The 25,214-nt window shown below is 37.0% G+C and overlaps 1 protein-coding gene across 1 annotated transcript in view; it reads left to right on the top strand.

The window, feature by feature from the left end:
* Positions 1 to 25,214, top strand: part of LOC114648378 (ALK tyrosine kinase receptor) — a 1,111,743-nt gene that overhangs the window by 909,965 nt on the left and 176,564 nt on the right. Inside the window, 4 exon segments of the mRNA XM_051925325.1 lie at positions 1,488 to 1,637; positions 8,883 to 8,983; positions 10,729 to 10,889; positions 11,749 to 11,843. Coding sequence (XP_051781285.1) covers positions 1,488 to 1,637; positions 8,883 to 8,983; positions 10,729 to 10,889; positions 11,749 to 11,843 — 507 coding nt within the window.

Here is a 25,214-nt window from a genome sequence, read left to right on the forward strand (position 1 = left end):
TGCGTATATGAGTGGGCTCAGCGATGGACTTGTGCTTGCCCAGGGCTGCTTACTGCCTTGTGCCCAGTGTTGCCAGGTTAGGCTGTGCTTTTCACACCCCCTGACCATGAAATGAATTAACCAGGTTTCAGATCGTTGTTATTACATACCATGATTATTTACAGCATGTTTTAGTCACATGTACAGTCCTTAGGCATACTTGCAGGCAGTAAAACTAATGATCAGTGCCCAATATACAATAATGCCAAGAAAGGACAACAATAATCAGATTTGTAAATTTTTATTTTAATTTTTTTGGGGTTTATACTGAGGGGATGAAAGTGACACATTTCTTTTATATTCTTTTTGTCATGCAGGACAACAAAAGATGAAAGATACAAAAAGCACAGTTTACTTTTGCCAGTTACATTTTTAATCTTCAACAACTAATTCATTCCTTGCTTTGTGTATGCAAGCAATCCTTAAAGTCCTTTGACTTCAGATTCAAAGCAAAAATACTTATAAAAAGCACATGCTTACTAATTTACAAAAGCAACACACACACAAATTCTGATCTAGTCTTTTTATACATTTTTCTTTTCTCTTTACTCCATTTCTGAAAATGTGGTGAACGTAAATGCTTTTGATGGCACTTAAGAAAAATAATTTTACAGTCTTCACCCAACGTTGGTGCTGTTAAAATGCAGCCATTAGCACTCACACCACGAATTTTGATTAAATAGCTTGTGCTTCACAGCTGTAGGTCATTTTACAACTCGCTGGGAGACTTCAGAAAACTGTATCTCTTTGATGAAGCTGAATTAAGGGAAGATTGTTCTTCTTTTTTAAATATCCTATAAGTCATGACAAAATTATCAACCAGGCAGCAGGCTTCACTTTCCCACAGTAAGTGCGCATGCTGATGAACAGTTTTTTTCTTATGTTTCTTTCTTCAAGTGCATTATTGTACCTAAGGTAGAAAAGCTGAATATAAAGAACTACCCACACTTGCACACAGTGATCAGAGGGAACTGTAATGAGTTTGGTGTTGTAAGACACACACAACCTTTAAAATGACTTCATAAACAAAGTTGAAAGTACAGTATGAACTTTGGTTGATGTGGGGTCACCAATTTTAGTCACTTTACCTTCAGTTCTCTAGCAATTGTGATTTGTAAGGATTTCTCTTTCATTACTGTGAGGTGGTGACTGCATGCTACAGTATTTACTGGTATAGCTTAGAGGTGTTAGATTTAATTATTTAATCATAAGTGAAACTGAGACAGATGACAAGACTAATGGATGGAATTCTTTTTGATACCAAATGAACCTTCATCCTAAAAACTTGCTTGACTTTATAACAGTTTGTCTCCTCACTTCCAAGCCATTATCTCAAACATACTAACTTAATCCCTATTGTTTAATGGTGAGACATGCCAGTGCTTATTGTGCCTCCTGGGAATTATTGTGTGCTTCATTTATACATTTAATCTTACTTCTATGCACAGGTGATTTTCTTCCTGGAAGCTATTGCTCTTTTGAAGAGGGAAGCTGTGGATGGCAGTTTTTGAGTACTACACAAAACAGCACACTTTGGGGGATTCGGGAGCGGCGAAAAGGAGCATTTCCTCAACATAATAAGAGCTGTCCATTCTCAGGTAATGCAAAGCAAGAATATTTCAAGCATGAGATTCTGACTTACCCAACATTGACTCCTGATTACTTTATTAGTGACCAACGTTTCTGGTAGAACCTATGTTTTCTGCAGAACATTGGTCTCTTCCAGCTTCCTGAATTGACCAAGGATATACTTTAGCTTATTAAGTCTTAAGGACTGAGTCAAATGAACACATTTTTTCACATTAAAAAATATTTATTGACCTTAATCCAAGATGTGGTGGCCTGATGAATCCTGCATCCTTGGCCTAAATACACCCCTAGTTATTTTATGTGTTGTAGAAGAAATCGTTACCTTAAATATATATCAATTAATAATCAACCCGAAGACCCAGGCAAGAGCAAGCTTGTCCTCTACATCTTATATTTCTCTTCAGGTAGAGGGATACACTCTATGACAGCAGCCTGTGATGGAATGGTCACAAAATAAAGACAGAGAGCTATATTTATACATAACTGAATTTACATAACAGTGCTGAATTAATGCTTACATATTCATCTGACATTTACTTTGATTGGTTCGTTGGCTTGCACCCTCTGAATATTTACTCTGATTGGTTAAAATACATCAGATGTTTCTAGCAGAGAGTATAACCAGCTTAAATTCCCTAAAATAAAAGCCTCATTTCGCTATATTCTTGGTCCTTACAATACTTTCAGTACTTCTTGAGTTCCTGTGTGCATGACATCTGTCAAGTGTCACTGGGTACATGATAGCCAATTTCTTGAACCATCACCAACATCCTTCTTGTTCTTTGTTATTCACTTGACCTTTATCTGGTTTCCTGATATTAATTAACTGACATTTATTAACCTGTTTATACTACTTTTAAGATGGATGCTATATTTTTTTAAAGTGGAAAGCATACCAAAACACTTTATGTGCAAAAACTATATTCCCCCTAAATGACTATGTGACACCTAAGTCTCGTCTTTCTTCCTTAGTGTGGACTCACATTATACTTGGCTTAAGCAGGTTTGTGAATGTTATCTAGTGTTATGTTATTCTAACATTAGACAACAATATGTCTCCATATATACAGTCAAGAGTAAAAACAAAGTATCTGTTACCTGTGTACGACATACATAATAAATATAACAGGTAAATGTTAATTTTTAAGGATAGCTGAGTAAGAGCACAGAGTGGCAAGAGACCTATAGACTTTATAAGTTGAACTATAATCGTCTGCATTTAATTTATCACTGCAAGCATCACTGTTCTTCCAGTTTTTATCAGTAGTTGATCTCATTGTCACTAACCTCTATTTTAGTCAACTTTTTGAACATGTAAATGTATTTAAACCTGATTTACTGTGGAAAGAAATTGACATCATGTGTGCTTTGTGGATGGGCCTTGATGAACTTCCAGACCACTTGCTACTTCAGCCCACAAAAAACTAATCAATCAAAGCTACTGGCTTTCATAGATTTTATTTTATTTTTTTTTATTTATTTATTTTTTTTAATTTTATTGATTTTATTGTAATCATTCCATACAAATAGATCAATTTTTACAAAAAAAATAGGATTGAAAACAAATCAACCCCCACCCCTGAGAAAGAGAACATGACCAACGGAATAAAACTTAAAAATAGTAAAAATAAATAAATTGATGAGTTTAATAGACGGATAAAGATAAATGAAGAAGAAAAAGGAATGGGGAGACAATCTACTTCCTCACTGCTTTAAGAGCCTATTCTGAAATATTATTGATTAGATCCTGCCAGGTTTTGAAAAAGTTCTGCAGAGATCTTCAGAGTGAGAATTTAATTTTTTCAATTTCAAATAATATAAAACATCAGTTACCCTCTGACTTAAAAAAGGAGAGTTAGGATTCTTCCAGTTTAGCAAAATAAGTCTACGTGCCAATAGTGTAGTGAAGGCAATCATAGTTTATTTGTCCTTCTCCACTTTAAGCCCATCTGGAAGAACACCAAACACAGCTGTTAATGGATTAGGAGGGATTGTGACACCAAGGCTGTCTGAAAGGCACTTAAAAATATTTGTCCAGAATGATGTTAATTTTGTGCAGGCCCATGGTTTTCATAGATTTTAGCAGGAAAGGTAAGCAGAGATTCAACGTTACTGGCATTGTTTTTAAGTAATGACTGTATATCAGAAGGAAAGGCAAGATATGTTTAATATCTACTGTATATATTCACTGGAAATTTAGATGTTGGACCAATTAAAAAAAATAAATAAAAAAATAGTAACTTTTGTGGGTAGTTTCTTCATACTTCTAATTTATCACATTTTATTAAGTTTGTTTTGACTTTATTCAAAAGGAATCTAGGTTTTTCTTAGCTGTCTCACAGCTTAGTCCACTTACTTTTTTTTTGCATGTTCATGTCCCATTAATGAATATTTTAAATTTTCCCTTGATTATAATGTCATTAGTTTAGTAACCATGCTCTGTTTTTGCCATTGGTTATGTACTGTGTTACACTGATTTCCTAAATTATTCTTCTCCTTTACCAGTGATTCACATCTGCAATATAATCTAAGTAGATTTGTGTACTGAAATATATTTCAAAGGTTTATTTTCATCTATTGATTTTGCATGTTCTTTATTGTACATACTGTCTTATCTGCCTGTAGTTATATTATATATTATATTATAGTGTATGATTATTTTGAACTAAATATGTGTGTAATTCAAATATAACAGGCTACATTTCAAAGTCTAGTTTGGTATCAATAGGAATTGGACTGTACATTTAAATGAAATAAAACAAAATCTGTCTTCTCCAGATTTGCATAGCATTCAGCGACTTGTGTTCTGAAGCCAGAATAGAATACCTGTTGTAATAATACAACTGATTTAATGAAATGTCAGATGTTCATCTTTATGCCAACAGTTTCTTCACTAATTGTGTTTGTTTCCCATTCTAACCTGCAGTGTCACACAGATTTAGTTAATGTTGTCTCTAAGGGGAAAAAAATAAATAAAAAATTCTGCTGTGTGCCTGCAGTGCTTGAATACTGATTCTTTAATCACAGCTAATTAATGAAATTAATTTGTTGTGTTATTTATTGGGGCAGCATGTTGATACAGTGATTAATCCTACTGCCTCACTGCCAGTATGGAATTTGCATGTTCTCTTTGTTTTTCTATATTGACATATTAAAGACATGCATGTAAATGATATTAGCAAACAGCTGTATCCCCTTATTAGTATTTATGTGAACTTGCTCTGTAATTAGCTGGCATCTCTTCCTGGTTTCATTACTGCTTTCTAGTTGATGCTACAGTAATAGACCGTTGACCTGCACAGCCCTGGACTCAAAAATTTGAGAAATAGTTGCTTGTTATTTTATATTGTAGTGAAACCCAATAAACAGAGTAGACGAACAGGACCGCAGCCATGACTGCAAATCATTGATTTATCCATCCAATTACTAAACTTGCGTATTCAGTTTCAGGGTCATAGCAAGCTGGTGGCATCATTTATCACAAGGCACAAACTAACAAAGGATGAGACACCAGGCCTTTGTTGGCGGGATATTCAGCTATTCTAGTCATGTGCAAAATAAACATGTGATTTAAAGTTTTACGTGTTTTTTTATTCTCAGGCTTGAAGGGTAAACAAATAGCCTCTTGAAAAATACACAGTATATACAGTTAGGTCCATAAATATTTGAACAGAGACAACTTTTTTCTAATTTTGGTTCTGTACATTACCACAATGAATTTTAAATAAAACAACTCAGATGCAGTTGAAGTGCAGACTTTCAGCTTTAATTCAGTGGGGTGAACAAAACGGTTGTATAAAAATGTGAGGCAACTAAAGCATTTTTTTAACACAATCCCTTCATTTCAGGGACTCAAAAGTAATTGGACAAATTAAATAGCTGGAAATAAAATGTTCATTTCTAATACTTGATTGAAAACCCTTTGCTGGCAATGACAGCCTGAAGTCTTGAACTCATGGACATCACCAGATGTTGGGTTTCCTCCTTTTTAATGCTCTGCCAGGCTTTTACTGCAGCGGCTTTCAGTTGCTGTTTGTTTGTGGGCCTTTCTGTCTGAAGTTTAGTCTTCAACAAGTGAAATGCATGCTCAATTGGGTTAAGATCAGGTGACTGATTTGGCCATTCAAGAATTTTCCACTTCTTTTGCTTTAATAAATTCCTGGGTTGCTTTGGCTATATGTTTTGGGTCATTGGCCATCTGTAACATGAAATGCCGCCCAATCAATTTGACTGCATTTAGCTGGATTTGAGCAGACAGTATGTCTCTGAACACCTCAGAATTCATTCGGCTGCTTCTGTCCTGTGTCACATCATCAATAAACACTAGTGTCCCAGTGCCACTGGCAGCCATGAATGCCCAAGCCATCACACTGCCTCCACCGTGTTTTACAGATGATGTGGTATGCTTTGGATAATGAGCTGTTCCACGCCTTCGCCATACTTTTTTCTTGCCATCGTTCTGTTAGAGGTTGATCTTGGTTTCATCTGTCCAAAGAATGTATTTCCAGAACTGTGCTGGCTTTTTTAGATGTTCTTTAGCAAAGTCCAATCTAGCCTTTCTATTCTTGAGGCTTATGAGTGGCTGCACCTTGCAGTGCACCCTCTGTATGTACTTTCATGCAGTCTTCTCTTTATGGTAGACTTGGATATCGATACGCCTACCCCCTGGAGAGTGTTGTTCACTTGGTTGGCTGTTGTGAAGGGTTTCTCTTCACCATGGAAATGATTCTGCGATCATCCACCACTGTTGTCTTCCATGGACGTCCAGGTCTTTTTGCATTGTTGAGTTCACCAGTGCTTGCTTTCTTTCTCAGGATGTACCAAACTGTAGATTTTGCCACTCATAATATTGTAGCAATTTCTCAGATGGGTTTTTTCTGTTTTCGCAGCTTAAGGATGGCTTCTTTCACCTGCATGGTGAGCTCCTTTGACCGCATGTTGTCTGTTCACAGCAAAATCTTCCACATACATGCACCACACCTCAAATCAACTCCGGGCCTTTTATCTGCTAAATTGATAATGACATAACGACGGACTTGCCCACACCTGCCCATGAAATAGCCTTTGAGTCAATTGTCCAATTACTTTTGAGCCCCTGAAATGAAGGGATTGTGTTAAAAAAATGCTTTAGTTGTCTCACATTTTTATGCAATCATTTTGTTCACCCCACTGAATTAAAGCTGAAAGTCTACACTTCAACTGCATCTGAGTTGTTTCATTTAAAATTCATTGTGGTAATGTACAGAACCAAAATTAGAAAAAAAGTTGTCTCTGTCCAAATATTTATGGACCTAACTGTTTGAATAGGTAAAGGTCTAAATTGTGAAGTACAGCATTATTTTCTCAGATAGCAATTTAAGAAATGACTATGAACATTTTGTCATGGAATTATGGAAGTACAGCCAATGGCCTAATATTAAGTTGTCCTGGAAGTTATATTTATAAAACTTGCATACTCCCAAAAAGATGCTGAAATGTATGTGTACAACTTTCCAGGAAAAAATCAGTATTTATAAATGAAAACCTATTGGGTGAAGTTGCGTATATTTACAGCAACTCTGATCTATGTGTGTGCAACATTTCAGGGAAACTGGGAAATGAGTCAGCAGGGAAATGCAGTTAAAACTGCAAAATGAAGACTCATATTCATATCACCAAGTTGGTATTTTAATGTGCGTTGATGTGACAAATATACTGTATTAAACCTTAAAAGAGATGAATATGATGTTCAAACTCTATTTTAGTTCCCTTTAAAGAGTGCCAATTCTGTATATTCACTTCTCAGGAATCTGGTAGATAGGTCAGGAATATCTTAGCCAAGTTTCACTCCATCATGTCCGTTGTATTGGAAGGCATCAACTGACCAACGAGTTTTTGAATGGTGTGGGTGCACATACATAAAACATACCATGTTTTTGCCAACATAAAAAGGCAGTTTACAGCGGTGTCCAGTTTCTGTAATATAACTGAAGATCATTACTGCACTTTTTAGCAATAATGGTATCTAGTGAGAATGAAAGTGGTTTTGTTAAGCAGCTACATCCCATTAACTCACAAGTCATCTGTTATTCCAAGATGAGGTTCACAAACGTCATGGTTCAGTGGCCTGGCTTAACCCAAGAGTCATTTATTTTGAGACAAAGTGGCTTCAGCAAAAGTGATGGTACTGTATGTTATGGCAGGCTTGTTGGTAAGGTAACTGGTTGAACCCTTAGTTTTTCATATAGCCTATACTATTTTTTGTAACTGCAATCATGTCATTTCATGTGCCAGGTGATAGTGGGTGCCCTTTCAGACAGTGGCACCTTACACCTTTCTGCGACCCCTAGAATGCACAGATGAGACATTATAATGCCACCCAATCTGTTGTGCTCTGAGTTGCAGAGTGCAATAAAGGACTTCATGCATCAGAATGAAGGCTGATCCACCAGCCAATGAAGGTTTGCAGCATTGTCACTGCATATGTATGAGGTTGATTAGCATGGTCTATATATGGTTGTTTGAAGGTGGCAATCCAAGCAGGGTTTGAGGAGCATTCACGCACATTTACAAGGTAATTGAGATTTATAAAGGACACATTGTGTAGAAATGTGTGTGCACCAGGATTTAAAATTCAGATTTTTTATTAGGCATATTCATGTTAAAAGTTTTTTGGCATATGCATATTTTCATGCTCAAATCCAAACAATGTTTTAAGAATGAAAACCCTGGACATAAGTTAGGTGATAGAGATAAAATATTTTGTGGAGAAATGTGAGACAGACATAATTAAAATTAATTTTTGTACTTTGGTTCAATTTGTACCTCTCCATGAATTCATTGTGTTCTCTGTTTTGTAAAGTTTTAGCCAAAGAATCAATTAAATAAAATTTATATTTGCCATCGTAGCTCAAGGGCATCTCTGACAGTAAATTTTATTCCACTTCTAGCTTAAACATTTTGGCTACAAATTTTTTATGATTTTTTTTGTGACACTGTACAAACTAGGTCACTTAATTATACAGTGTGCACTGAAAATATGCAACATGCACTAGACTGGACACAATTTTGAGGCACTAAATATCATCCTTATTTCACTAATCAGGTCTTCTCCTGTTACTTTTAAACATTTGAATTCTGACCCATAGCGACTGATAAGAATGTGCATAGAACAAAAATATGATCCCTGAAATGATGTGTTGTATAACTTCCTGAAGTAAACCCATCAGTGCAATCTTATTTATTCTTTGAAATGTTCTCATGTTTATTCATAGGTCATGCAATGGTGCTTGGTGGTGGTAATATTGACAATCAGCAGCCACTTGCATTGAGAAGTCCTGTGTTTCCACCTCCTCTGAGAAACTCGCCTTGTCAGGTAAGTGATGGTCCTGTGCGCCATACACATGGAAAGGTCTTTGAAAACATTTCTGCTGTTTTATTTTATACCTGTATATAACAAAAATATGAAGGAAGGCTGGAGAAAAATATAATAAAACACTAAGATCTTTATGTCCAGTCCCTCTGAGCAATCTGATTGGTCTGTTCGGTGACTCAACAAAAGAGGAAGTGAAAGTGTGAGATACAAGTTGCAGAGCAAAGGTGCATGAGGTATGCCGAGAGTGTCGACTTCAAAGACGGCAAGTATAAAACCAGATAGGAGGTGAGAAAGGTGTCTCAAAAATAGTGGCAGAGTCTGTGAAGCAGGCATTACTGGAAAGCACCCAAGACACAGAGAACACTAGTGAAGAGAGGTTCACACACACAAATATAGAGGAAAAGTGCTGAAAGTGTATGTAGGACAAGAGAAATATTTATTTTTATTATTCTATTAGCTGTCTTGGACAGGTACCATGGCTAGTATACAATAAAATTACAAGTGGTTATGTGGGAGAAGGCAGTAAACATTCTACCATAGAACTGAAGCAAAGGAAATGGCAGGGAGTAGAAGAGAGAGTAAACAAGTTAAAAAAAAGCAGATGATTTTTGGTATTAGTACCTGTAATTAAGACATGCAGTGTGGATGTGTATGAGTTTCTTTAGTCCACAGTACATTTGCTTTGTTTTCTTATATTTTTTTATATTCATTTTCTTTTAACATTTACGCCTTGTTCAGCTATTTGCATCTTATGCTTTTCCTTTTTGCAGTTTTTACCTGTTTTACTTTCTAGCTTATTATTAATTTACTATTGTTATCCATTTCTTTAGCATCGTAATAACTGGCTTTTATCTTACATTAGATAGATGAAATGGAACAATCTTGATTTAAGTGATTTGCTATGGATTTTAGTACGCTTATAGCTAATAGTCTAATAATAATAATTTTGATGGAATTGGCTCTAGTGTTTAATAAACCTGATTTAAAACAAGAAAATTAAACAATGAGTGAAAGAATTGGGCAAACAAAACAAGGTATTCTCTTCAGACTATTCTATTCAGGCTTTTCAGTGTATCCTTCCTTGATTATAGAGGTACTGTACAAGAACAGATTGTTTTCCCAATAGCAGCCTGTGCTGAGATTTTGGGGCTGAAGTCCTTACAGTGCATCTTCAAACTCTGGCTGTTGTTAATGAACTGTGAGTCATTTAATGTTCGCTGTTTATGTCATAAACCACTCTGAGTTCAGCATATACTCATGGTTAATCAGCAGCTCTGTCTAAGAGTTGATATATTTTGAGTAGTCATTTAATATCTAACCTATATAACCACCATTTTATGTTTTTAAGCAATGTTTTACAGATTTAAATTTTGAATGGTCTGCAGAAATTTACCACTAATAAAGAGAGTCCCAAATTGAATCCAACTGCAGTTGCTTCTATTAAGTTTGAATAATTTCAAGTTTGCTTGGGCAGCCTTCAGTAGAAAGGCTTTCAGTTATATTGATAGAGGATTTAAAGTAGGCCTAGTTGATAGAGTACAATTTTCTCTTTGACTGCTCACTGCAGTGGACTGGCCTCCTGTCTAGTACCCAGATCTTGCCTGTGCCTGATGCTAATGCAAAAGACTATGGCTCTCCCAAATCAGTTTTGGGTAAAAAGGGACTCAGGAAATTGAAGAATATTGTTTAAAAGTTTTGATTATTCCATTGGGTAAAACAGAGGTTAATGGTGGATTGATTGACAGGTTTCCTTCTCCCTCTGTGCTGATAACGTACGACAAGCATCACTCTCCTTATGGCTTCTGGAAAATAATACAGACATTTGTGAGGTGTTCAAGCTACAAAATAGTGCCCTTGAGCGGGGATGGCATCAGTTGGTTGTTCCTCTACATGGAGTGTCAGAAAGGTAAGCACCCAACATCTGTTCACTTAAACCTCTAAATTAATTTTCAAGCTATTTTTTACAGAAAAATAAGCATAGTTTTAAGTACATTATCAAATTATGGCCATAGTTATTTTCTATGCATCTCATCTTTCTGCATTTTAAACACCTGGCTTTCATGTTTTGTTTTCCTAAAAATACTTATATTAAAAATTAAATATGTGTATATTAGGTGGAAATGTGGACTAACTGTCTGCAGCTGTTGTGAGTACTTGGGTTAGAGGGTAGAGAGGTTGTTTAAGGACTGTCTCTTAGCTGAAGAACGCACCAGAATATTAATGGGGATTGGCTTCTTATTTTTCCTCTGACTAACATTCTTCTCCAAACAGCAGGCAGAATAATTGGTTATCACCTTTCAAAACACGTGTTTTAATACTATAATTTCTCTAGAACCTCTAGCTTCTACCTAATTAAAATTCTATATGATAGTTTTGAGAAATGGTTTGGAGCTCTGACTGTGCAGTCATTTAATATACTTTATTACATTTCTAGTCTCTTTCACTCTGTCTAGTTATTCATACTCTCATAGCCACTTTTCATAGAAAAGAATAGTGGCTATATTATATGGACAGCCTGTTTATTAAAAGTGAAATAAATATTTATTTCTGGAAATTCATTTTTTTTATCAGTTTAACAGTGACATTTCACATCTCAATTTATTTTACCTCTTTCTGGTTTATGGGATACAAAGCTAAGTCCTGTCACACCACAGTTGATATAGCACAAACAACATAGGTGACCTCTATAAATTTCTTTTTTTTTTTAAACCAAAATAGAAAATAAGGGTACAGCATTTATTTAAGTATTTTGTTTATTTTGACAGATTTCAGTTAGAATTTATCTTCTTGGCTTCAGCCAAATTCAGAACTTCTGCAGTTATTGACAACATCTTCCTCAGCATGGATTGCTTCATGACCTGTGAGTATCAGCAAAGCACTTTTACCAAAAATGTGCTAAAGGAATGTAAAAGCAATGATGGGATATTATAAGGAAGGAGGTAGCCAAAACATTATAACTAAGGTATAAGTGAATGCCAGCACTTCACTGTGGATAATATGAATTGTGGAAAAAATATGGCTGAAAAAGGTAAGCCAAGAATGATGTCCCAGAAAGCTTTTTATAGCATGCAAATAATAGGATCAAAATAGTCTGAGGACTAAAATTTAATTCTTGATTAAATCAAAGACGAAGGAACTGATGCATTGACTTCACTGGGTACAGAAGTACCAGATCTTTGAGTTGAAGGAGGTTTTCGCTGTAAGGTACTGTATATTGGTAGCAGCATAATAAATTCCAAGGCAATTTAGTTCTTCAAACAGCTAAGATGTTCCCAAAGTGACATCCTGACATTTTTTAAAAATCATAAGCATCAATAGGTCTGCTACCCAACTTTGTTCTTTCTTCCTTATTGCCAAGATGATTATCATAAAATAGGTTTACTTGCATTTTAAACACAGTTCCTCTTAACTCCTTCCTGTGTTCTTTAGTACCTGATTCACCTAATTGAAATCTCTACATCGTTTGTGGTCAAGAATGAAAAGGTTACATTTGCATTGTCTCTCATGGTGCAATAATTCTGTTGGAGCTCTTTTCTGTACATCCTTTCTGCTGCATTGTATGTTTTGCTTCTGCTTTGACAAGGGTGTTGGATTCTCATTTAAGTGTTACTGAGATTAAGTACAACACCCTTTTCAATATATAGAGGTTTTATTCTCTAAATTTACATTTTATTTTTCTTATACCTAACAAAGTTATCCAGCGTTGCCTGGTTCAGAAAATAGAAGGCTGGAAATGTAAAAAGCATAAACCTTTGCTGGAAAAAAAAAAAAAATTGAAACACTTATTGCAGAGCTTTATCAATACCTAAATGGGACAACCCCAGTAATGTTCCTTTGAAAGGGGTCAGCTAGTCCAGTCTTGCAGTGCCCAGTACAAAGACCATTTCACTAACTACAAGCAGCAGTATTTTTCTAGATAAGTAATTGCACTGAGCATGATATAAAATTGAAAATAAAACTGCTTAAGAATGCAAAGCTGAGGGTTGTTATAAACTTTTTAAATAATAAGTTAAATTACTGTGGGAAGCCTATTACTTACTTTACAGAACATCTGGGGCCTCTTGTATAAAACCTTGCTTAGATTCCACAAAATTTTGCTTATACAATAGATGCAAAAATGGCAAACACACAAAATAACAGATTTATCAAAAAACACACATGCGCTAGGTTCCACACCAAGTTGCTTTATTAATCTCAATCAACTTTAAAATATGCAAATGCGAATTTAGCTGCTCCCTTTTATCTCCCTTCAGCAACCATGTAAGGCTTAAAATGCCCTTTTTGAATATTCATGACCTAATTACAAAACTTCAGTGAATGTGAACTTGAGATCTTACTGAGATGTACGTATCATCAGTCCTCAAAACAGACAGAGAAGTACTTTCTATAAATCAATTATAGGTTAGTTCACTGTTTCAGATTTAGCTTGCGAGAAGTTATTTCGATATGTTGTTTACAGTATGTTCCTCTTTTACACACCCAAAATATGCTTCTGTTGGCAAATGGATCTCTGGTAACCAGCACAAGTGGTTGACACTGTAGTGCATGTGACGCCAGTTTATAGCAGTGTGACAGTCTGGGCAAATCTCCAATACACGACACATATATCTCTGTTGCAAAATATTTTAAAAATAAAAATGTTGTATCTTTCTCTTTGATTAAGCAAATAAATAAAAGAAAAAGCTCCATAAAATCTTTAAAAAATAGTGATATCCTTCTTTATGATTAAGTAAGTAAAACACTGTAACTTTCAAATCAGTTAACTAAGTTGCACCTGATTGTAAACCTTTGTGCACACTTTTTAATTTCTTAAAATAAAAAATTGCTTATTTTGCCACAATTAAAATATGTAGGCAAATGAACTTAAACTCAATTTTTTTGTCATTTAAATATCAATAATGGTGTTTGTGCCCTTTTTGTGATGATGACTGACTTTTAAGCCAATTTAGATACAGTTCTCCTTAGAGTGGGGTGCTGAATTGAACATTACAGAAACCATCATAGAGGAATCACATGATCCCTGTTCCATTACATGTTTTAACATCTGGGCTTATATAATGGATGGATGGACATACAGGCATCAGAATGTTACTGATGCATCATTAAAATGTGAAATGAAACAATATTTTCTGTTCATTTAATTGTCCTGCAGCCAGGAGTTGCTAAAAAAACAACATCTGAAAAGTCTGTGTAGTACTTACGGATGGTCGAAACTTTCCCTAACTTAAAGGTGTATAGAAGTACTGTCAGAAATAAGTAGCAGCAGCTTCAGAATAAACTTGAATATGGTGTCTTTAAAGCAAGTGTCATGATTTAAGCAGGCGGCACGGTGGCGCAGTGGGTAGCGCTGCTGCCTCGCAGTTGGGAGATCTGGGGACCTGGGTTCGATTCCCGGGTCCTCCCTGTGTGGAGTTTGTATGTTCTCCCTGTGTGGGTTTCCTCCGGGCGCTCCAAAGACATGCAGGTTAGGTGGATTGGCGATTCTAAATTGGCCCTAGTGTGTGCTTGGTGTGTGGGTGTGTTTGTGTGTGTCCTGCGGTGGGTTGGCACCCTGCCCAGGATTGTTTCCTGCCTTGTGCCCTGTGTTGGCTGGGATTGGCTCCAGCAGACCCCTGTGACCCTGTGTTCGGGTTCAGCGGGTTGGAAAATGGATGGATGGATGATTTAAGCAAATAGCATCTGCTAGTATTTACTAACACTTTAATCAGAAACAAATTCCTGTTTAACTAACATTCCGGATTGTGGTATTTCACCTATGAAGGTCAGATTCCTTCAGCTGAATTTTGCTAGGAGTGTTTCTTACAATGAAATACTATATTAGAACTGTATTATTTTAGAACATTGTTATAAAGTCTTTGTATATTTGTTAAATATTTTGGAATTTGTGATTTATCACAGGTCCTCTAACAACCTTATTTGGAATAACACAATTTTTCCATGGAAAGTCTATTGTGATATACTGTATTACACCACATTACCCACTTACTTATCTCAATGATCTCAATGCCACATTTTACCTGAAATTAGAAAAAAAAAATCTAATCTTCCCACTTAGTACACTCAAGAAAATTAGGCAAAAATGTATCCATCCATCTCTAAAACAATTCAGTTGTGCCCCTGTTAACCCTTTAAATTAAATCTCTCTCTCATATATACTTTATATATGAGGAACTGCTTTATATTTGGTATCACAGTAATTACTGCTACTTTGTGTATCAAGTCTGCACTTAGTGGTTGTCTGTGAGGAGTTTGCACGTTGTCCCCATGTCTTTTTTCCTTATTTTCAAAGATTCACAGTGTTAAGTAGCTCAGATGTGGGTATGTGTTTCAGTGGACCCTGGAATGAATTGGCTGCCGGGGGTAAGCTCTAGACCCAATGACATTGAATTGGATTTATCATGTCATGTTGTGTTACTTGACTTTAGGCTCTCTAGTCACATTGCTGTTCAGATTGGCTAGTGTAGTGATGTTGATTGATCTGATTTGATATGAAACATATTTATTGTAAATTTGATTGAACTATTTTTTTATTGTAATTCTTATCTGCAGGATTTTCTAAATCATCAAATGGTACAATTAATTTTAGGCTAGTTGTCAGATACACTGTGTACACTGCAGATGATTCAAAGTGCAGTAGAACATATTTAAAGTGCAGCATTCAACCAGCCAAGGGCAGCACATCCTCTTTTTAGATCATTTCATTGGCTCCCTGTAAAGGTACATATTAAGTTCAAATCCTTAATGTCAATGTCAATTTATTTATATAGCACATTTAAAACAACATAGTAATGCTGTGGCCAAAGTGCTTTACAATAATAGAATAAAAGAAAAACAAAACAATTAATATAAAAAACATAAATAGAAATAAAATATATGAATATAAAATAAGATACATAATAAATAGAGGAAACCATCAGTATTACTGAAGGTCATAGAATGCAAGTGAATAGAAATGAATCTTTAATCTTGTTTTAAACAGTTTAATTGTAGACGACTCTTTTATATGATGAGGTAAAGAATTCCACAGGCGAGGGGCAGCAGCTGCAAAAGCCCTGTCCCCCTTGGTTTTACACCTGATGCGAGGGACAACCAGAGACAACTGACCAGAAGATCTAAGCACTCTGGATGGCTGGTGTAAAACCCGCAATTCAGATAAATAGGCAGGAGCAAGCCCATGTAAAGATTGAAAAACTAGCAGCAAGATTTTAAAATCAATTTGAAAACTGACAGGCAGCCGGTGTAAAGAAGCTAAAATAGGAGAAACAGTCATACTTTCTTGCCCCAACCAGAAAGCAAGCGGCAGCATTTTGGACCAACTGTAACCTGTGTATCAGAGATTTGTTAATCCCAGAATATAGCGAGTTGCAGTAATCGAGGCGAGAAAAAATAAACGCATGAGTAGCTTTCTCAAGATCCCTAGAAGATAAAAAAGGCTTGATCTCACCTAATAGACGAAGTTGGAAAAAGCAACTCTTGACTACAGAATGTACTTGTTTCTCAAAAGAGAGGTTACTATCAAAGGTAACATCAAGATTGCGGACTTGAGGTTTGGAAAAGACAGAGAAAGAGCAGAGAAGTCCAACACCAATTTGGGCTTGAGCCAATGGACCCACAATAAGCCCCTCCGTTTTATTTTGATTTAGATCAAGAAAATTATTAGCCATCCAGGATCTTAGTTCAGACAGACAGTTGTGGAGTTGATTTGTTGCAGACGGGAATATAAACCTGAGTATCATCAGCATAGCAGTGAAAAGAAATGTTAAATTTCCTAAAAATCACTCCAATAGGGTGAAGGTATATAGAGAATAAAATAGGACCCAAAATGGATCCCTGAGGAACACCATATTTAAGAGGAGCAGTAGATGAAAAGGAGGAATTTAAAGTCACTGAAAAGTTTCTACCAGTTAAATATGACCTGAACCAGTTAAGAGCAGCCCCTTTGAGCCCAACAAGATGTTCAAGCCGCATCAGCAATATTTCATGCTCAATGGTGTCAAAGGCAGTGGACAGGTCAAGGAGGAGAAGGACTGCCGCATCACCTGAGTCAGTAATAAGAGAGATGTCATTGAACACTTTCAGGAGTGCTGTTTCAACACTATGATAACACCTAAAGCCAGATTGGTAGATCTCAAATAAATTTTGGAGTTAAGGTGTGTGGTCGAAGGTTCGAAACAACAGCAGACAAACACAAATTCAAACAAACAACTTCTTTTATTATTTCTTGATCTTTCTTGGTGAGCAGAGACCCGCTGCAGAATGCTGACAGTTTGTCACTGACAGCATCCACGTCACAGGAGGCCCTTTGCGGTTTTTCAAACCGGCTTTTATTTCCTTTTAAGCACGTACACATAGTTATCTCATTTTTGCACCTTTACAAGTAGCCTTTCCTTAGAAGTGGAATGAAATTCTGCTTTTGCTAACTAAGACAGGGTGCGGTCCCTAGAAAGCTGATCCACCCTTTATTTATTTCTTTTATTAATCTTATGGCTATTTTATATAATTAGGCTCTAATGCTTAATATCCTTAACTTTCCTTCATCACAATCTCAATGCATTTCATATAATTTAACACACAGAACTCTTATACTTGCAAATACAATATACATATACACTTTCTTATATATATTTTTATACACTCAAATACACACAGATAATAATCACCAAGGCGTTTTCTTTAGACTTGTTTACCCAAATATTCATTGCACTAAGGCGTAGTCCCCAAATCTTCTTCCCCTCCCTTGGACTGGGTTAAAAGCCCTCAGCCCAAGATTATTTGTTCAACTTTTATTTAATACATTGATTCACATTTTTATTATTCCACAGGTGATCGACCAATTGATTATAAATAATTATTTCTAGAATTTTAGCCAGAAATGGCAATTGGGAAATTGGCGGAAAATTGGCTAAAACTCCAGGATCTAATTCTGCCTTTTTTAGACGGGGACGGACTGCAGCATGTTTAAAAAATGAGGGTACAACCCCCGAACTAATTGAATCATTGATGATGGCTAGTAAGGATGGGCCGAACACATCAAGGGCTTCTACTAAAAGGTGTGGTGGTACAATATCCAGAGGACTGGGGGCTAGTTTAAGGGTGTCAATAGTTCTTTTTAGCTGTGAAAGTGAGACTAGATCAAAGGATTCTAAGACAATGTCATGATTAGCAGTAGGAAGTTTATAGTTAGTCTGAACAATGCCACGGCGGATAGTGTCGATTTTGCTGACAAAGAATGATAGAAACTGCTCACATGAATGAACAGTGCTATTTAATCCCATCGCAGAGTGAGGGTGAATGGCTGCATTAATTGAATTAAATAAGACCCTAGGATACTTTGAATGATGGGATACTAAATCGGCAAAGAAGTCTTGTTTAGTTTTCTTAACTTCAGCCTGGAAATTGAAAACAGAAGTCCTAAAAATCTGTTTAGAGACAATCAGTCCATCTTTTTTCCAATGCCGTTCAGCAGTTTGACAGGTGCGGCGGAGTGATCGTGTATTTTCATTTAGCCAGGGAGCAGGTCTTCCGTTATTACTGCGTATCTTGGGCGGAGCAATTGAGTCTAAAACCGTTTTACAGGAAGAATTAAATTTTACGACAGAATCATCGATACCATTATTTTGGACATGCACATAAAGACTAGAGAAAATGGTTTTAAAATCGGATATAATAGGAGAATTTATAAAGCGCGAGCAGCGTGGGGGACAGCTATTAGTCGGGACATCAACAGTAATATTCAGATCTATCATTATAGAAAAGTGATCAGTGAAAGAAACATCACATAAATCAATATTATTAACTGAAATATCATGACTAAGAACAAGATCAAGGGTGTGACCGAGAGAGTGAGTTGGCATATTAATATGCTGTATAAAATCAAATGAGTCCAATAGTGATAAAAAGTCATTGACCAAAGGTTTCAATTGACAACAAACGTGAATGTTGAAATCACCAACAATAAATACTTTGTCATGGGAGAGGGTGATATCAGCCAGGAGATCAGAGAATTCAGAAATGAAAGTATCATTAATTATAGGAGGTCTATAAACCACAGCAAACAGCAGAGAAGGGGAGCTACACACTTTGAAAAGTTGAAGTTCAAAGCTACTAAATGGACCCCTTGTAAGGCTCAGACACAAGAACATACCTTTAAAAACTGGCAATGCCACCAAATGATGAGTCAGACGAGGAGAGTTTAAAAATGAATAACCTGATCGTACCAAGTCAGTAAAACATGAAGAGTCACCATTTAAAATCCAAGTCTCAGTGATGAAGAAGAAATCCAGATTATTTGAGGTAATAAAGTCTTGCAGAATAAAAGTTTTATTAGACACTGATCTCACGTTCAAGAGAGCAGCTTTGATAGAAGTAGAAGAGCTTGTTGCAGGATGAGCACAGGTGAGCGTGATGCTGTCTTGAAATGGAGAAAGTAAATCTAGTATCTAGCGCCCCTGGACCAGGGATGGAGTCCTGTGCAGGAGAAGATGGGTCATAGACGACTCGCAGGCATCGGAGTCCAAGCTCTGGGATTTGAATTGGCATTGTTTAACAGCAATGCCGGCTCTTTTTCCACGTCGGCGGCGGGTGCGTTTGTGTCTCCGAGAGGCATTCAGCTCGCTGATACAGGTGAACACCGGAGTCCAGGTGAAGAAGTCAGGAGATGAATAAAACAAATGTGGAGGTTCATATAATATCCCAATAGGAGATGAAAATTGAGAGGAAAGCAAGCAAGAAAATATGTTAAGTAGAGAATCACGATCGTAGGACAGTGGTCGTTGAGATAAACTAATACAAAAAAACAAAGATAAAATATAGATTAATGAGACGATCAGCTCCTGTATATATGGAGACACTTGTGAGATCCTTCACTCCTTATTGGCCCGCTCATGCTGATGAATGGCATCTGGTGATGCCATCTCTGTGTGGCATTCAATTGCACTCCAGGCTTTTTTTGCTCCTGGCTGGTAGAATGAGCTGTCTACCTCCTTTAGAAGTCCTGACTCACTCAATGATTTTAAGAAGTGATAAACATCATCTTAATGAGTTTTGGGCTAACTAGGTTTCTGTAACCTAGGAATTATAATTTTGATAATCAATTTTGTATCCTGGGTGGCGCAATGGTAGTGCTGCTGCCTCGCAGTTAGGAGACCCGGATTCGCTTCCCAGGTCCTCCCTGCGTGGAGTTTGCATGTTCTCCTCGTGTCTGTGTGGGTTTCCTCTGGGTACTCCGGTTTCCTCCCACAGTCGAAAGACATGCAGGTTAGGTGCATTGGCGATTCTAAATTGTCCCTAGTGTGTGTGCACCCTGCGGTGGGCTGACGCCCTGCCTGGGGTTTGTTTCCTGCCTTGCGCCCTGTGTTGGCTGGGTTTGGCTCCAGCACACCCTCGTGACCCTGTAGCTGTGATATAGCGGAATGGATGGATGAATTTTGTATCCTTGCCCTGTAACACTTGATCTCAAACAGTGCCCCAAATGGATGTTTACTCGATTGTTTTCTTTTGTAGGTCACTTTGGATAAAAGTGTCTGCTAAGCAATAAATTTAAATTTAGGTGAATTTATTCATTACCTTTAAAGAGAGTAGCCTACCTAATAAATTCTTCTTAAATATTTGGATTGAAGAAACAATAAGATAGTACTGTGTAGATGGCATTCAGCCTAAATTTTAAGCATACAGTATTAATGAACCTGTTCTGGGAGGGAGCACCTTGTAACCATTCAAATTTAAAGAATGAATATAAGCCTTTTCAGAAATTTATTTAGAAAAATTAACTGAAACGCTCATACTACCAGAAGAAACAAATCAGTATTGTACTAGTTTAAGGGTACTGTTCTGTTTAAACAAAATTTACTTGCCTGAAGTTATTGCAGGCTACCAGCAACTTGGTAAACAATGGTTCTATTTTAGTAACTTCAAAAGCTATGTGATCTTTAGCCTTGTTTGAAAAATCACCTACTGTAAGAAGTTCATATATTGTTACAGAACAACACTACTAGTTTTGTTTATCATGCTATTACATCAGATATATGAAAATGGAAGTTGAGTACATAATGATAGTCTTTGACAAATGACATGATTTGCTTACTTGTACTGTCTGATGCTGCATGTGTGTCATAAAAGAAAAGAACCTACACCTCATGCATTTGCAGTGCAAACTGAAAGAGGAACAGTCATGGTGACCTTGTATGTACCCATTGACTTGAGGGCAATGAGTTCCTGCTATGCAGTATGAACTCTTCATTGTAAAACACATTGCAAGCTTTTGATTATTATGTAGATTTTACTTTATACAGGAAGACCCAGATACTTCTGCTATTCACAATACTTTAGTTTTCTTTGAAAAAAAAAGATGGATTTGAATACCACCTCTGCTATGTCTGAAAGTAATACAACATCCTAGGCTGATTAGGATATCAAATAAGCAAGGATTCTGAACTCTGCTTGCAACATTTAATCCATCTATAATTAAAATATGTGTGCATTTTAACAGTGTTGATTTTTATAATATAATCACATTCAAGGGATTTAGACAAATGTTTAACAAAAAAGGCAGTTCCTTTTTTCTCACTAACAACAATATAGTCATACCCGTCAGTCATGAAGTTTGAATCATATTTTTATACATTCATAAACAAACTACACAACAATTCTGGATGTCCAAACAGGAGAAGCATAACATAATATTCTCAAGCCCCCTTAATCCAAATTAGAGTCACATGGGAAGCTGGTGCCTATCCTAGAAGCACTGGGCACAAGGCAGGAAACGGCCAACCACAGGGCGTCTGTCTATTGCATGTCCAACTCACACGTGCATTCACAATCATGAGGACCCAATTTTAGAATTTCTAGTTCACCTAACATGCATGACTTTGGGGGTTGTGGAAGGAATAACCAGAGGAAACTTGTACAAACACAAGGACAACAACCAGCTGCGTGAATTGAACCCAGTGCCGTGGACCCATGAAGCAGCAGCACTACCCACTGTGCTAACATGCTGCCCTCGTATAGGAATAATGTTAAATCTCCTTCATGTGGATTGTGTTTGGAGTTAGTTATTGCTTATTGTCCATTTCTGCTCTGCTTTGATTCAATGATAGATAGGGTGTTCTGTGCTGGTCAGATCAATTCCCCTGACTGCGGCTCCTGCATGATAAAGGTATACAATAAATATGATTCTCTTGGTGAAGTTTGGGGGAATGCAATCTGAGGCTAGAGAGTCGCCTTGATAGTATTAACTTTATTAAACACATACATTTTTTCTACTCTGGGGACAGAGATTCCAAATTAAGACTTTCAGTTGTGGCTTAGTAGGTTTTATTTCACTGTTAGCATGTGATTTTAACAATTAAAACTCGTGATGCTGTTCACTTGCACATCAAAACGATATAATGTGTTTGTAGAAATGTTAGCAGTTTTGTTGTATTTTATATAAATATTTAATTACAGAAGGGAAATTCATTGTGGATGTAAATATAGTTATTCATTATTTCCCACCATTTTATTTATTTACTTTAATGCTCAAACCTTTACTAAAAAGTGAAATGTAGAACAGTTTTTTCAGCAAAATACTAAAACTGGTTGGCACAATAAAATAAACAGTTAAAGTATGCATTTATAGCTGAGAAGCATTATGGGGTGTCAGGAGAAAACAGAAAATCTCTTATTTTGATAGGCTGCAGTGCTTTGTGATGGATTGTAGCCTGGGGCAAAACTATCTGTAAAGACTGAAACAAATGTTTTAGTGTTTAAGTCCACATAAAATTGTCAATATTAGATAGCTAACATCACTTTTATTAGAGAGAGGCAGTGGGTTCGCAGGATTATTCTTGTAATTGTTACTAGATGCATTCATGGATTTTTTGCAAAGGTGAAATTTGGAAAATTAGAAATAAGTGTATTGTCCTCTGACATTGTACTGCTTCTGTGATGGCTATCAGAAAATAACAAAAAAAGGTGAATAAGCTACCGAGATCATCATTGCTACTGCAGTAAGCCTTTACATTGTCAGTTCCACACATACTGTTTATAAAGCCAGCTCAGAAAACCTATAGATTTTGTCACCACTTACACTTTAGGTAGGATCCATTGGAATGTCCATCGAAAAAGAGACAGGTGCTTATATAACATGTCTGTTCTTCATGCATTGCTGTATACTTGCTATCTTCACAAATGTTCTCAATGATAATCTAACATAAAAAATATTCTTCAGTTTTATTGAAAGTCTGATTTTTTTATGCTATAATTGCAAGCAACACATTCACTCTAAAGAATCTTTGCAAAAGGATGAAGGTTCAAGTCTTTAGAGTCCTGGTGCTTCCTTCTTGCTATATGGTTGCGAGACGTGGATGCTATCCAGTGACCTGAGACGAAGACTGGACTCCTTCAGTACTGTGTCTCTTAGGAGAATCCTTGGGTACTGCTGGGTTGACTTTGTGTCAAATGAGCGGTTGCTCATGGAGTTCTGAATGAAGCACATTACCTGCATTGTGACGGAGCATAAGTTATGGCACTATGGCCATGTGGCGTGATTCCCTGAGGGTAATCCGGCTCACAGGATCCTCATTGTTGATGACTACAGTGGCTGGACCTGGCCAAGGGGATGCCAACATAATTCTTGACTGTGGCAGATAGATGGTCATTTCCAGCGGGTGGGGCTGGACCATGTGTCTGCCTGGGGGGTTGTGAACCAGGATCCCAAGCTGTTTCGTCATGTAGTGGGTGCGGCAACGTGCTGTACCAATGAATGCTCCCAAACCTGACCTGACTGACATTCACTCTCATTTAAATGAACTTAATATCTGCAGACTTGTTCACTTGGCATCTACACACTTAAGAATGCTTTTGGTGAAGCCATACTGATAAGATAAAAAAGCCTGAACCCCCACCTTCCCAACATCTGCCACTTTTGTCTTCAGTGATGTCAGAATATTTTCAATTTACTATTTAAGTGCCATTCTGTGTGAAGTTGAATCAGTGAAGTGCACTTCACAGCCAGGCATCAGTGAAGAGGGTCTACACTTCACCCATTTGAACAAATAAAGCTTTATGTTCATTTTTTTTTTTTTTTTTACTGTTTAGTTTTGTATTTCTCACACTACACAGGCAAAGCAATAAATGACATATACATTAAAAACACGTAATGTTTAAATCAGTAGTGGTTAGCTCTAGTCAATGGATGATTAATTTAATCTTAGAATATTTTCATTTATAGGCAGTCTTTCTTTCTTGATTTGGTTTAACAAAAAATATTGTCTGTTCATCCAGTCACTTCCGGTAAGTAGCTTGTTAACAGTTTATCATAAAGAATAGGTCACCTTACCCAGTGGTTATCAGATTGGCTATGAACTCTTGATCATTGAATCAAAAAGCAGGGAACTATTTTGTGTCAGGATCAGAGCCCTGACGATGATTGGTGAAGTTTGACATTTAGCTGGTCCCTTCCCCATACAAGAGGCTGAAAGAAATAAGGGGCAGTGGGAGGCTGCTAACCTTGCTTGTGTTGACCTCCCATACATTGGGTGGCAGGGGCATCCCTTGTGGCTAGCCCCTGTATGGATGCCCTCAGGGCAACATGAGAATTGTGGTTCCGTGGGGCTGTCTGGAGACAATTGTTTTAACACCAGAAATACTCTGAAGTCAGGTTTAAAAGAAGCCCTTTACTTTTTCCAGGCATTCTGGAGAGGAGAAGGGCAGCACTTGCTTGAGAGGAGTGGAAAAGGAAAGAAAGGCTTGTGCACAGAACTGTGCTAATTGAGAAGAAGAAACCTGTGTAGAGATACTTTGTGAAATAAAAATAATTTCTTCCCAAGACTGTCTCCATGTAATTGTATCTGGGATTGGGGCATCTGTGACACCACCCAGTGACCACAACTGGTGCCAAAACCACTATCTCCGGGAAGCACTTCTGTCTGGGTCAGGCAGAGCCACCCTAGAACAGGAGATTCATCTTCCAACAGCTCCACTGGGTGAGCCCCATGAATTCATCAGGGCATTCCTGTTGAACCACAGTTCCTGTGCAGCTCTGCAGCCATCCATACAGGAACTCTACACAACGGATAATGCCACTCAGTGTATGGGGAATGACCCAAGCATGGGAGGCAACATCCCACTGTCTCTCAATTCTTCCTGTATCCTGACCAGGAAAGGGACTGCTAGCTGTCCTGGTTGGGATGCTTCTCCATTCCAGTCATCCATCCTTCTATCTATCTATCCACTATGCCCATCCTGGTGACCT

The sequence above is a fragment of the Erpetoichthys calabaricus genome, chromosome 3 (assembly GCF_900747795.2).
Source record: "Erpetoichthys calabaricus chromosome 3, fErpCal1.3, whole genome shotgun sequence".
NCBI classification, from domain to species: domain Eukaryota; kingdom Metazoa; phylum Chordata; class Cladistia; order Polypteriformes; family Polypteridae; genus Erpetoichthys; species Erpetoichthys calabaricus.